The 13,301-nt window shown below is 41.0% G+C and overlaps 1 protein-coding gene across 5 annotated transcripts in view; it reads right to left on the reverse strand.

Annotated features, from left to right (window-relative positions):
* Positions 1-13,301, reverse strand: part of PDE7A (phosphodiesterase 7A) — a 124,910-nt gene that overhangs the window by 15,429 nt on the left and 96,180 nt on the right. For all 5 annotated transcript variants that reach the window (XR_001109134.2, XR_001109133.2, XR_001109132.2 and 2 more), the window contains exons 5-7: positions 12,413-12,476; positions 5,960-6,055; positions 2,348-2,448 (exon numbers count right to left, since the gene is read on the reverse strand). Coding sequence is in view for 2 of the 5 variants with exons in the window: in XM_012463702.2 (XP_012319125.1) it covers positions 2,348-2,448; positions 5,960-6,055; positions 12,413-12,476 (261 nt within the window). In the remaining 3 variants the exon portion in view is untranslated. The remainder of the gene's footprint in view (positions 1-2,347; positions 2,449-5,959; positions 6,056-12,412; positions 12,477-13,301) is intronic.

Below are 13,301 nucleotides of genomic sequence, written 5' to 3' on the forward strand. Positions count from 1 at the left end.
TCACCACTATGTTCCTAGCACCAGGATAGAGCCTGACACGTGGCAGATGCTCAGAGTATAAAAAACGTGATGCTGTGTGAAGGCTCAGGAAGTAAAAGAGATACAATCTTCAGGCATCTACCTAATCTTATCTATCGATCGATCAAGTGACTGATCAATAGGGTGTTGCTCCATCACCCAGGCTGCAGTGCAGTGGCACTATCACGACTCTCTACTGGACCTCCCAGGCTCAAGTGATCCTCCTGAGTCAGCCTCCTAAGTAGCTGGGACCACAGGTGCACACCACTATGCCCATCTAACTTTTTATTTTTTGTAGATGTGGGATCTTGCTATATTGCCCAGGTTGGTCTCAAACTCCTGGCTTCAAGTGATCCTCTTGTCCTGGCCTCCCAAAGTACTAGGATTACAGGCATGAGCCACTGCACCTGGACCTACTTCAAATTTTTTAGAATTTGCTTTTAAAACTTTTGAGTGACTCTGGTTTTCTTTCTGTTTTTGAATAAAAGAGACAAGATCTTGCTATGTTGCCCAGGCTGCTCTCAAACTCCTGGGCTTAACCAGGCCACCCGCCTTGGCCTCCCAAAGTGCGAGGATTACAGGCATGAGTCACTGGGCCCGGCCCTCGGTGACTCCATTTAAAAATGTTCGCTATAAGGCAGAAGGGAAAGACTTGCATCGTAGGGCTTTGTAATTTTATCTACATCCTTAACTGAAGCCTTTGGTAAAGTGTTCACTGAGTATGTTAAAGATGAAAAGTGTTTTAAGTATTATCAGAACTCCACAGGCAAGAAGTTTTCAAAATGGTGTTTTTATTCATTTTTGTCCATGTGCATCCCCGCCCGGCTCACCTGGCATCACCCAGATTTCCTCGCCCCTGGCTTGGGTTGGGTGTGCCCAGAGGGAGACAGGAGTGCAGAAGCCTTCACTGACCGGGTAAACTCTCCTGTGTGCTGCAGAGAACTTATCACCATCTTTCCACTTATCAGACTATATGTATGGTCATTACTTATCAATTTCTCCCACAACATTCTCAAACAGAGGTTGCAGTCTTGGCCCAGAGTTTTTTAAAAGTTTAATTAAAAAAATCGGGGTGGGCAGTAAAGTAGGACCCTGTCTCTACAAAAAATTTTAAAAATTAGCTGGCCTCCAGCTTGAGCCCAGGAGGTCGAGGCTGTAATGAGCCGTGATCACACCACTGCCCTCCAGTCTAGGCAACACTGAAATCCTGTCTCTTAGGGAGAAAACAGTTGGGGCGGTTGGGAGTATATATTTGTCAAAACTGTACACATAAAATGTATGCACTGTATTGCTGCATATAAGTTCCACCACAATAAAGTCGATTTTTTTTAAGTCATGATACATATACTAAAAAAAAAACTGGGCATTTTCATATATTCTATGATCTCTTAAATAATCAGAAGATTGGCTGTGTTCTTGTTAGCATCAATGACACAAGCCAGTTTGGTCTGCCTGTTTCCTGCCTAACACCTTAGCCAGAACTAAGATCTAGGGAGAGAGCAGTTTTTAAGTAGGGATGGGGTAAGCAGACATAATCGCAGAACTGCCGGGGATAGAAAATGTCCCAAATCCATACACATAGTCTGATTTCTCTCCAGACTTCACACTCTTTTATGTAACTCTAGATGTCAAATACATTAAACTCCATGGATCCAAAATGGTGCTCACTGTCTCTACGAGCCTTACCCCTAAAACTTGTTCCTCTCTACATTCCTCCTCTCATGGAAGACTTCCACCTTCTACCAACTGCCCAAACCAAGTCTTCACTGACTTGGGTTTCTTTCCCCTAAACGCATTCACACACCACATTCTGTTCATTCTAATTCCCAAGAGAACTTGCAAACCATCCACGTTCTCTACTTCATCAAGGCCACTCTGCTCTCTTCCATGGAGCACTGAAGTAATTCCTGGCAGGTGTACAGGCTTTTGGTCTTGATAGGATTTATTTTCACACCACAGCCAGGATAATTTTCTCAAGTCTCCCGCTTCCCTTCTGTAGCTCCCCATTCATTCACTGAGTCAGATCAAGGCTGTCCCTGTCCACATGGAACCCACGTGGAGCTCAATATAAATGCCAGGTGTCTTCAGCAGTCAAGTTTCAAGTGACCTGGCCCTTGCTTGGGCTTCTCCAGCCTCTCTCAACAACCACCCAACTCTCTAGTTGTTGCACTTTGAAACACAGCCAGATTCAGAAACTGATCGAGCTATATCTCACTCTTGTGAAGGAAGATTATGATTTTGAGTCAAGGCAGTAACTTCAGGAGAATTATTTGAAAGTAAATCAAAAGGAATTTTCTTATGATTTTCACCTGAAATGTCGACCTCTTACCTTAGGTTCCTTTAAGTAACAGTGCATGGCCTGAGTAACATCCGCAGCGTGGACTGCGTTATGGTAAGGATTTTGACTGTGGTAATCTTCTTGAATCATAACTGCATCAAAGAAAAAGATCCCGATTTTATTGTATATGAGCATGTACAAGTACAAAAATTGTGATAATTATGAGTTACCCACTCATACTTTTCATGTAGCTATCAGCTAAAATTATGCAGATTCGGGCAGATGATAATCGCCTCACAACTCATATGTATACCCAAAGAATCAATATCAATTTGACTCTCTATGCTATCATGGAAGAACAGACTAGGCTTCGGGGTGAGCTGTGCCCCCTGCCATCAAACCTACATGACAGCCCAGCAGAATAACACCCTAATTCAGTGGTCTCAAAGGGAAGCAAGCCTACCTGTCATGAGGAAACACAATCGCCAAGTGAGTGGGACAGACCATCAGAATTCTGCACTGCTTCTGTCCCATCCTTTAAAAGAGCCTTTTCAATACCCTTGTTAATACTGTTTCTTTGACACAGGATCTTACTTTGTTGCCCAGGCTGGAGTACAGTTACATGATCATGGCTCACTGCAGCCTTGACCTCCTGGACTCAAGTAATCTTCCCACCTCAGTCTCCAAGTAGCTGGAACCACAGGTGCACGCCACCATGACTGGCTAATTATTTGTATTTTTTTTAGAGACAGGATCTTGCCATATTGCCCAGGCTGGTTTTGAACTCCTGGGCTCAAGCAGTCTACCTGTCTTGGTTTCCCAAAGTACCAGCATTACAGGTGTGAGCCACTATACCCTTCCTAATAAGCTATTTTTGTATGTGTTGTTTTTTGTTTTTTTTCTTTTCTGAGACGGAGTCTCGCTCTGTCACCTGCCATCATGCCTGGCTAATTCTTTGTATTTTGTAAAGATGGGATGTCACCATGCTGGATAGGCTGGTCTTGAACTCCTCACCTTAGGTGATCCGCGCACCTCAACGTCCCAAAGTGCTGGGATTACATGTGTCAGCCACCATGCCCGGCTGTATGTGTTTTATAATTCACATTTTAGTACAGTAGTCCCCTCATATTTTGGGGGGATATGTTCCAAGAGCCCCCAATGGATAACTGAAACCACAGATAGAAATCCTATGTATGTTTTTCCTATACAAACACACCTATGATAATGCTTAAATTATAAGTTAGTCACAGTAAGAAATTAACAATAACCAAAATAAAATAGAACAATTATAACAATATGCCAGCATCACAACTCTTGTGCTTTGGGGCCATTATGAAGTAAAATAAGGGTGACAAACACAAGCACTGTGATACCAACACAGCTGATCTGATAACCAACACGGATCAGGATGCAATGAGATTTCATCACTCTGCTTACAAGGGTGCACAATTTAAAACTTATAAATAGCTTGCTTCTGGAATTTTCCATTTAATATTTTCAGACTACAGTTGACCACGGGTAACTGAAACCACAGAAATCAAAACCAGAGACAAAGGGAGACTACTGTACAGTATTACAGGCATACTACTTATAATTAGTGCACATTAAAAAGTTTCTCAAGGCCAGGTGTGCTGCCTCACACCTGTAATTCCAGCACTTTGGGAGGGCAAGGCCAGAGGATTGCTTAAGGCCGAGTCTGAAGCCAGCTTAGGCCATTAGCAAGATCTTGTCCCTATTAAAAATAAAAATAAAAATGTAGCCTAGTGTGGTGGTGCACACCTATAGTCCTAGCTACTCAGGAGGCTGAGGTGGAAGGATCGCTTGAGCCTGGGAGGTCAAGGCTGTTGACCATTGAGTTGCTAGGGGACAGAGCAAGACTATCTCCAAAAGAAAAAGCTTCTTAAAAACTCTATGTAATAAATTTATCTCAGTCTGGTATTTTTTTTTTTTTTAAGCCAGAGTTCTAAGTACAAGTCTCAAGTCTGAGTTAGTATTTCTAGCTCTTCAACTGGGTGTACATTGTTGGTATTGAAGCTTCTTTTCTTCCCTCCTTTTTGAGACAGAATCTCGCTCTGTTGCTCAGGCTGCAGTGTAGTGGCACCATCTCAGCTCACTGCAACCTCTGCCTCCCAGGTTCAAGCGATTCTCCTACCTCAGCCTGGATGAGGTGGAAGGTTAGCTGGAGTTTGGGAGACTGAGGTTGTGCAGTGAGCCACAATCATGCCACTGCATTCTGGCTTCAGCAATACAGCAAGACCCTGTCTCAAAAAACTAAAAAAAAAAAAAAAACCCGAGTTATTATTTCCTCAATTCTCCCAAGGACAGTATAGAGCTAAAGCCATTCCAGATACACTGCACAGAAGATAAGCCACCGTAATCAATGGATTCTTTAGGGCTTTATGGCTTATTTTTCTCATAAACCTGTTCTAGTCGCTTCCACATTAGCAGCAACAGGATGGCAGAAGAAACAGCCAAGTATTCATATGAACAATGTGCAAAGCGGGGGTATGCATGCTTATGATTGCCAGTATAGCTACTGGGGCTACTCACACTATTTTAATTATGAACTTGAGAATTTACTACAAAACTTTATCTATAGAGTCACACAGGCTTCTGTCTACTTAGATAAACAAGGCAGTTACAGATCAGCAAAAATGGTTGTATGAAGTTATTTATGTATTTTTGAGACAGAGTCTCATTCTGTTGCCCAGCTGGAGTGCAGTGGTATGATCTTGGCTCACTGCAACCTCTGCCTCCCAGGTTAAAGTGATTCTCCTGCCTCAGCCTCCTGAGTAGCTGGGATTAGAGGCACATGCCTCCACACCCGACTAATTTTTGTATTTTTAGTAGAGATGGGGTTTCACCATGTTGGCAAGGCTGATCTTGAACTCCTGGCCTCAAGTGATCCATCTGCCTCAGCCTCTCAAAGTGCCAGGATTACAGGTATGAGCCACCACTCCCAGCCTACATAAAATATGAAATGCCCCACCAGCACAATCTTAACTCCCTTATAGTTCCAAAGTTTCATCATTTTCCTACAGAAATAAATTACTTCCTGAATAATTTGTAATTATTCAGGAAGAGAGGTGCAGAGGTACAGCCTCTGCACCAATAGATGCAGTTCACCCCTGGTCTGACCTGCTGTGGCCACTTGCTGCAGAAGTGAAGGTGGGCCAGTTCTGAGCCTAGGGCTCCAGAGGCCTGGGCTTATCAGCTCTCTCTTGGAAACCTGCCACTACTGTTTGAACAAGCTCAGCTAACTGTAAAATAATTCTTTCTTGTTTTTAATGTAAATCTATTATGGTGCCAAACTCCTCTGCTTCTTTTAAATTTAACAGAAGACTATGTAGAGCCGAGACGGGTCAGGCCTGGTATCCTAGCTGAGGTCACTGCAAAACCAACATTCAGCCTACCTGCTGCTGTCTGCAGGTGCATAAATGAGCTCACCCAGACAAAAAGAAGCACTCAACAGCCCCACAGATGTAGAGCTAAATAATTGTGTGTTGTTTTAAGCTACTAATTTTGGATGGCTTGTTATAGAGCAATAGTTAACTGATGTAACTGAGATAAAACTTAAACAGGTTCTTGTATAAATACAAATCTTGTTACTTTTTTTTTCTTTTTGTTAAATCTTGTTACTATTAATGGGTTAGAATCACTTACCTAAAAATCTACGAAGTTTCATCATATCTAAATGAAAGTACTCAATTAATCCATGAAGACTAAATAAATGAAAGGTTAAGCTTACTAGACTATTTCCTAAAAAGAAAGAAGAGACATTACATTAGTAGGAAATACAAGTCAACACGATTACATTATGCTTTGAAATATGGATTCTGAATACAAAACATGGAAAGAGTAATAATTCCTTTTTGTCTACTGAAAATATGCATCTTACTTTACCAGTTATGAACTGAAATGTCATGTCTTTTTTTCACTCTAAGAAAAAATGAATTTTTGTTTTTTCACTTTTCCACAAACAACTGAAAGCTAGACATTTTCAAACAGATTTTTTTAAAAAGACACCAAAATAATTAGAATAGAGAATGAAAGCTTTGAAAATTGCCCCACACAGTAATCTAACTCAGTGTGGTTGCACTTGACCTCCCACCTGACATCGCCTCTGCCATCTCGCTTTCACTGAAACAGACTGTCCCAGAGCACACTGCCTCGGCTGCAGCCTTCTTAGGTGGAGAATGTGTCTATTCTCATCCTTACAGGGTTAGGAGGAGGCATCAATGACCTCAAGATCATCAGAATTAAAAACTCTGAACTCAACCACTTGCTTTTCCAGATTAGCTGCAGAAAATCTGAGAGTTACTGGGACAGGGAGGTGGAGTGGAGGGGTGGACATCACAAAACTAGGCAGAATATTGCTATAAATTCATAGTCAACACTGCCCAGCAATCGTATTGTTTTCCAGTGAAATGGCTTTCACTTTTTAAAATGCCTGTTTTCAAGCCTTTTGTGCTCTTCTTAAACTTTCAACATACATACTTCCCATCCGCCCTGTCATTCTACACAGCCCCATATGGCACAGAAATAATACAAGCTCTCAAATTTCCCTTTCTGCCCCCGCTTTTTTTTTTTTTTTTTTTGAGATGAAGTCTCGCACTGTCACCCGGGCTGGAGTGCAATACAACAGCGTGATCTCGGCTCACTGCAACCTCTTCTCCTGAGTTCAAGCAATTCTGCTGCCTGAGCCTCCTGAGTGACTGGGATTACAGGCACCTGCCACTAAGCCCAGCTAATTTTTTGTATTTTTAGGAGAGACAGGGTTTCACTATGTTGGCCAGGCTGGTCTCGCACTCCTGACCTCGTGATCCACAAACCTCAGCCTCCCAAACTGCTGGAATTACAGGCGTAAGCCACCACACCTTCCTTTTCTTTCAAAAGCCAATCCATCCATGCCTGCTTAGAGATATTCCTTGTTCCATCAGAGACACCTATCCCAACTTCATCCCACCTCACCATCTCTCTTTTCTATATTGTCCCAATAAACATCAGCATTCAGATATGCTTTAGATTCTCACATCTCTGAAACAATAAAGAATCTCAGCCTCTCCTGGCCCCTCCAGTTTCACCTGCTCCATTCTCCTACAGAGCCAAGATTTTGGAAAGGGCTGCAACACGCGATGGGGACTGTCTTGGTCCTCAACGTCCACTCCTTTGTCATTGACAAGTGGAGTCACACCAAGAACAGAAATTAAATTTGGAAAAACTACCATTTTTATGATGTTTAGTTTTCCCTTCCATGGTGTAGCTCTCCATTTTTTATACCTCCTATTATATTTCTCAGTTTTATAAACTTCCATAGGATGCATATGCTATATTAGTTTAACAATTAAATAGACCACATGTTTTAAATAGGCTACATATTAAAAAGTCTATTTTAAGTAGACTACATCCTTTAAATAGACTCATAAATTACTGCTGCCAACATTCAGATAATAACAATAAAATACACGATTCTAATATTTTCTAAAGTCTGACTCTTTTTTTTTTTTTTTTTTTTTTGAGACGGAGTTTCACTCTTGATACCCAGGCTGGAGCGCAATGGCGTGATCTCGGCTCACCGCAATCTCCGCCTCCTGGGTTCAGGCAATTTTCCTGCCTCAGCCTCCTGAGTAGCTGGGATTACAGGCACGCGCCACCGTGCCCAGCTAATTTTTTTTTGTATTAGTAGAGACGGGGTTTCACCATGTTGACCAGGATGTTCTCGATCTCTTGACCTCGTGATCCACCCGCCTCGGCCTCCCAAAGTGCTGGGATTACAGGCTTGAGCCACCGCGCCCGGCCAAGTCTGACTCTTATAAAAATGTATAAAAGACATATTAGGCCCACATGGAAAATGTAAAGTACTAATATTTATAAAGGATAATAAAGGACTGTTTGGCTTAACTTGTTATCTAAAACTGCCTAACCAACTGCCAACAAAAGACCATGGTTGATAAAGTACATTAATTGGAGCATTATTTGCATGAGCAGTAACAGAAAAGATACAGCAGGCCAAAAGTAAAAACTACCTGACATATCACCTTCATATGGAAAGGAAAAACATTTCAAATCTTACATTTTAAATAAACTAAATGTTAATATGTGTTCAGGTCCTGATATGCTCTATTGGTACAAACACGAGTTCTTGTGGTGTGGAGCCATTTCTGAAGAAGTGAGCCATGTGTCTGTTACCATTGCTCTAACAACCATCTTCTCTTTGAGTATATACATAAATATTTTAGAATGTTTATTCATTCTCTGTATATTTAGATTATCATAAGGTTCACCCCAAATTGTTTTTCAAATGTTACACGACAAATTACCCATTTCTAGGATGTAGAATAAGTTTTAAGAAAGCTACAATCGAATGGGAAAATACCCTCTTCTGGAATTCAGGCAGTGTGCAGTGAAGAAACACATATAATGTCCCCACCAAGAACGTTTAAGCAATCTGACAAGAACTAGTCTCTTAAAGCATACTACCCATATGTAACTGAAAAGCTGCATGCAAGATACCAACTGAGGATTATAATACCAGTGAGTAAGAACACAAGTCAACAAAACATTTCAAAACAAGAGATGCTCAGTTGTGTTAAACAAAAACCAGACACAGAACTTTTAAAAAATGGAAATAAAAATAAACACTTCCTTGAAAAAGAAAATTGTATTTTTAGAAAAGCTACCCTCATAAAAAGATATCAAAAGATAGAACTGCCTATGGAAGAGTGGTCTCGTTTGTTTTTAGAAGGTGATCCAGATGGGATCTGGCTGGAAGGAGCAGGCTATCCCCACAGTGCAGGCCTGGCAGCTAGTGTCCTCATGAACCAGGTAGCTTTTAGGGGTGATAAGCTCTTGCTATGTTACATCATTTAACTCTCTCAGTCCTACAAAAGGAACTTCAAATGCATCCTACCAGACAATAACTACTTCCCTCCTTGTAGCAGACAAGCTGGGGACCATTTGTCTTGGCACGAATCACCGCATTTTGCTTCATCTTGGCCTTCCTGTCCTCCCCCTAGTATCATCTGGGAAATTACCAGCATAAGAAACATGAGAAAGCACTAGATCAACAAGCAAGAAGGGAAAACTATACCCTTGGATATCATGAATATATATTACCAGAATTCATTTCAGGCAAAGCAGTTTTAAAAGGAAAGCCATTCTCATTATATAATATAAGCTAAAGGAATTTTCTTTTGCCCATTTGTTCCTCAATAACATCTCTTCAAGTAGAAAATTCCTGAGCTTTTGAATAGCTGTAATTAACTGAATGTATAAATCTCCCCCTATACAATCAAAGGTGGGTAGCTAACCATGAGTGGTTTCTACTAAACCCTAATGATCTGGAATGAACCCCAAGGGGAAACCATTTAGCCATCCTGTCCACAAATCCCATTCAAAATGTGAGGTGAGCAAAAGGAAAGTGAAGTGCTTAACTATTGCAGAACGCTGGCTATTTCTTCTGCCCATCCAGTGCACTGCTGAGCTCAGGCCGCTTTCATTACCATGGCCCCTGACTAGCAGAGTATGTACTTTTTAAAAATAAGATTTAGAGAAGAACAATCAACTATTTCAATGAGTGACAAGTGTCCCAGCACTAATAATAGGCAAGTGTCCACTAATAATAGGCTATGAGCTGTGAGAGTTTATGTAAGGCTAAACCTTGAAAGTGTGAAAGGTGGCATTGTTTCATCTATATTTGTCTTGAGATAATACCTAACGTAATATTTGTGTTGAGTTAGGAAAGGGGAATTTCCCAGAGCAAGAAGAACGTGGGCAACCTGATCTTTTACTACCCATATTTTTAAAAAAGGAGAACGCCCAAGGGAAGGCTAACTGTGTAAATGATATCAGAGCCTTTCCTGTGTGTATGGGCCAAGGTGGAGGCAGGGAGAACAGAACACTTAATCACCAAGGGCAAAGGAAAAGTAGGAGACAGATAGCAAAGGGGAGGAATAAAAAGGCAGGGAGGCAGGAGGGTGGCTTTGCTGATAAAGGCAAACTTCACTGTCTTCACAATTTTGTCTAGGATCAGTCCAACTTATTTTCTGTCAATAGTGCATAAACCAACAGAAGGTATAGACAAAGGAATTTCCACTAAGCATTGTCATACAGCTTACAGAGAATAATGGAGTGATACCAAAAGACCCACACTGATTCTCAAGAAAAATAAAGTTGTATTTGCTTGTTCATTTTACGTATTTGGCTTCCTTATGAAAGAAGCTTCATTCCAAAGCAATAAGAAAAAGCAGGTGATTTCCAAGTACAGCAGTGATTTCATTATTCTAAAATCAGCACTGACTTCCTCTCAGTGTATTTTCTGCTCAGAATAAAGGACTAGTTGAACAGCATTTTTTTTTTTTTTTTTTTTTGAGACAGAGTCTTGCTCTATTGCCCAGGCTGGAGTACAATGGCGCAATCTCACCTCACTGCAACCTCCAACTCCCAGGTTCAAGCAATTCTCCTGCCTCAGTCTCCCGAGTAGCTGGGATTACAGACATGCACCACCACACCCAGCTAAATTTTTGTATTTTTAATAGAGATGGGATTTTGCCGTGTTGGCCAGGCTGGTCTTAAACTCCTGACCTCATGTGATCCAACTGCATCAGCCTCCCAAAGTGCTGGGACTACAGGCGTGTGCCACCACACCTGGCCTAGTTGAGCTGCTTTTACCAGTGAGTAAGAATACAAATCAACAAAACATTTCAAAATAAGAGATGCTTAGTTCTGTTAAAAAAAAAAAAACAAATAATAGGCACAAAGGAACTTTTTAAAAAATGGAAATGGAAATGAACACTTTCTTGAAAGAGGAAATTGTATTTCTAGAAAAGCTACCCTAATAAAGGTATATTAAAAGATAGAACTGCCTAAGGTTTAGTGTTCCTCAACTGTACCACCAATAATTACGCCCACAATTTTATCCTAAGTAAGAGTGATTCCCTGTTCCTCTTCCTACGGAACATGTCCTGTTCCCAAGGAGAACAAGAAAACACGATCCCTCCAGCCAGGACCAAACTAAACTCAGGAGTGTGTAAGCAGATTAGAATCACCTGTGGGCATTTTTCCCCAAACGACTCATACTCTCTGTACATTCTGATAAGCCTTCCTAAAGAAGCTACAGCTCTTTCCCATTCCCTATCTGAAAGCAAGGAACCACTGTGTTGGTCGGGTTGTGCCAAAAGGTGGTTAATCCACCATTCAGCAGTGGCTATCTTAATAGGCATACAATATCAGATGTCATTGTAAATGGCCACAATCTAAAAGAAACCAAAAAAGAAAAATAAAAGACGTTGAGACAATGTTTACTTTGGGTTATTATCAATAATAGCAGTCTCAATTGCCAACCAATCAGCCAAGTCATGATGATGATGACAACTTCTGATTATTGTTTTTTTTTTTGTTTTTAAGACGGGGTTTCACCATGTTGTTCAGGCTGGTCTTGAACTCCCGACCTCAGGTGATCCGCCTGCCTTGGCCTCCAAAGTGCTTAGATTACAGGCGTCAGCCACCACGCCTGGCCTTTTTATTTTTTAAGACTTCTGATCATTGTTAAGGACAACAATCAAAACATAAAATTATGAGACTTCTAGGCTTTTAGAAAAGTTACTTAAAAAGAGACAAAATGATGCTCCCTGATATGGTTTGGCTGTGTCCCCAGTCAAATCTCATCTTGGATTGTAGTTCCCATAATTTTCACATGTTGTGGGAGGAACCTGGTAGGAGATAATTGAACCATGGAGGCGCTGTCCCCAATACTGTTCTTGTGGTAGTGAATAAGTCTAACTAGATCTGATGATTTCTTAAGGGGTTCCCCCTTTTGCTTGGCTCTCATTTCTCTCTTGCTTGCCACCATGTAAGATGTGCCTTTCACCTTCCACCATGATTGCAAGGCCTCCTCAGCCACATGGAACTGTGAGTCCATTAAACCTCTTTTTCTTTATAAATGACCCAGTCTCGGGTATTCTTTATCAGCAGTGTGAAAATGGACTAATACATTCTCTCCTCCAGCAGAGGGCTCACAACCTTAGCACAGTAAATGAAAGCAACACACTAGTGGCTGCACCATCAATGTAGTAATCTAGACTACATTAACTTGAGTAAGTCAAATTCTTCACTTACCATTTGTTAGTCTATCAAATAGAAAGATATCAAAATTCCAATTTCCAACTTTTTCCAGCATACACTGAAATGAAAACCAAACATTCCTACTGTAATTTAATTTCAGTAACATTGTATTTTGTAGATATTCCATAGAGAAGTTAATGAAAATGGAAAGTGACTTTTTTACTTTAAAAAAAATAACAAGTATCATTCTCCTTTTAATCATGACTTTTTCAACTGGCTCCAAAAAATGCCCAAAGGGATAAACTCCATTTGAAAAATGAAACATTATTTTGTTTTTCAATTAATAAATGCACAAGAAGGTTATGTTTCTCAACTTATTCCTGTAGGCCTGCACACTTTCAAGAATTTTAGTATTGGGCTGGGCGCGGTTGGCTCACATCTGTAATCCCAGCACTTTGGGAGGCCGAGGCGGGTGGATCACGAGGTCAAGAGATCGAGACCATCCCAGTCAACATGGTGAAACCCCGTCTCTACTAAAAATACAAAAAATTAGCTGGGCATGGTGGTATGTGCCTGTAATCCCAGCTACTCAGAAGGCTGAGGCAGGAGAATTGCCTGAACCCAGGAGGCAGAGGTTGCGGTGAGCTGAGATCGCACCATTGCACTCCAGCCTGGGTAACAAGAGCGAAACTCCGTCTCAAAAAAAAAAAAAAAAAGAATTCTAGTATCTCTTAACATCACAGAAGTGTAGTTCAAATGTTGTATGGTTTAGAAACTAAATTGTAAAAAATCTAATAAAAATAAGTCACACTATGGAGTATTTACTATACTCCAGGTACTAATTTACTCACTCTTTTACTACTCGCAACACTATCAGACACAGTTTTCATTTTTGGACACAGGGTCTCACACTCACTGCCACCAAGGCTGGAGTGCAGTGGCA

Source organism: Aotus nancymaae, unplaced genomic scaffold, assembly GCF_030222135.1.
Source record: "Aotus nancymaae isolate 86718 unplaced genomic scaffold, 86718_ANA_hifiasm-v0.15.2.pri h1tg000036l, whole genome shotgun sequence".
Lineage (NCBI taxonomy): Eukaryota > Metazoa > Chordata > Mammalia > Primates > Aotidae > Aotus > Aotus nancymaae.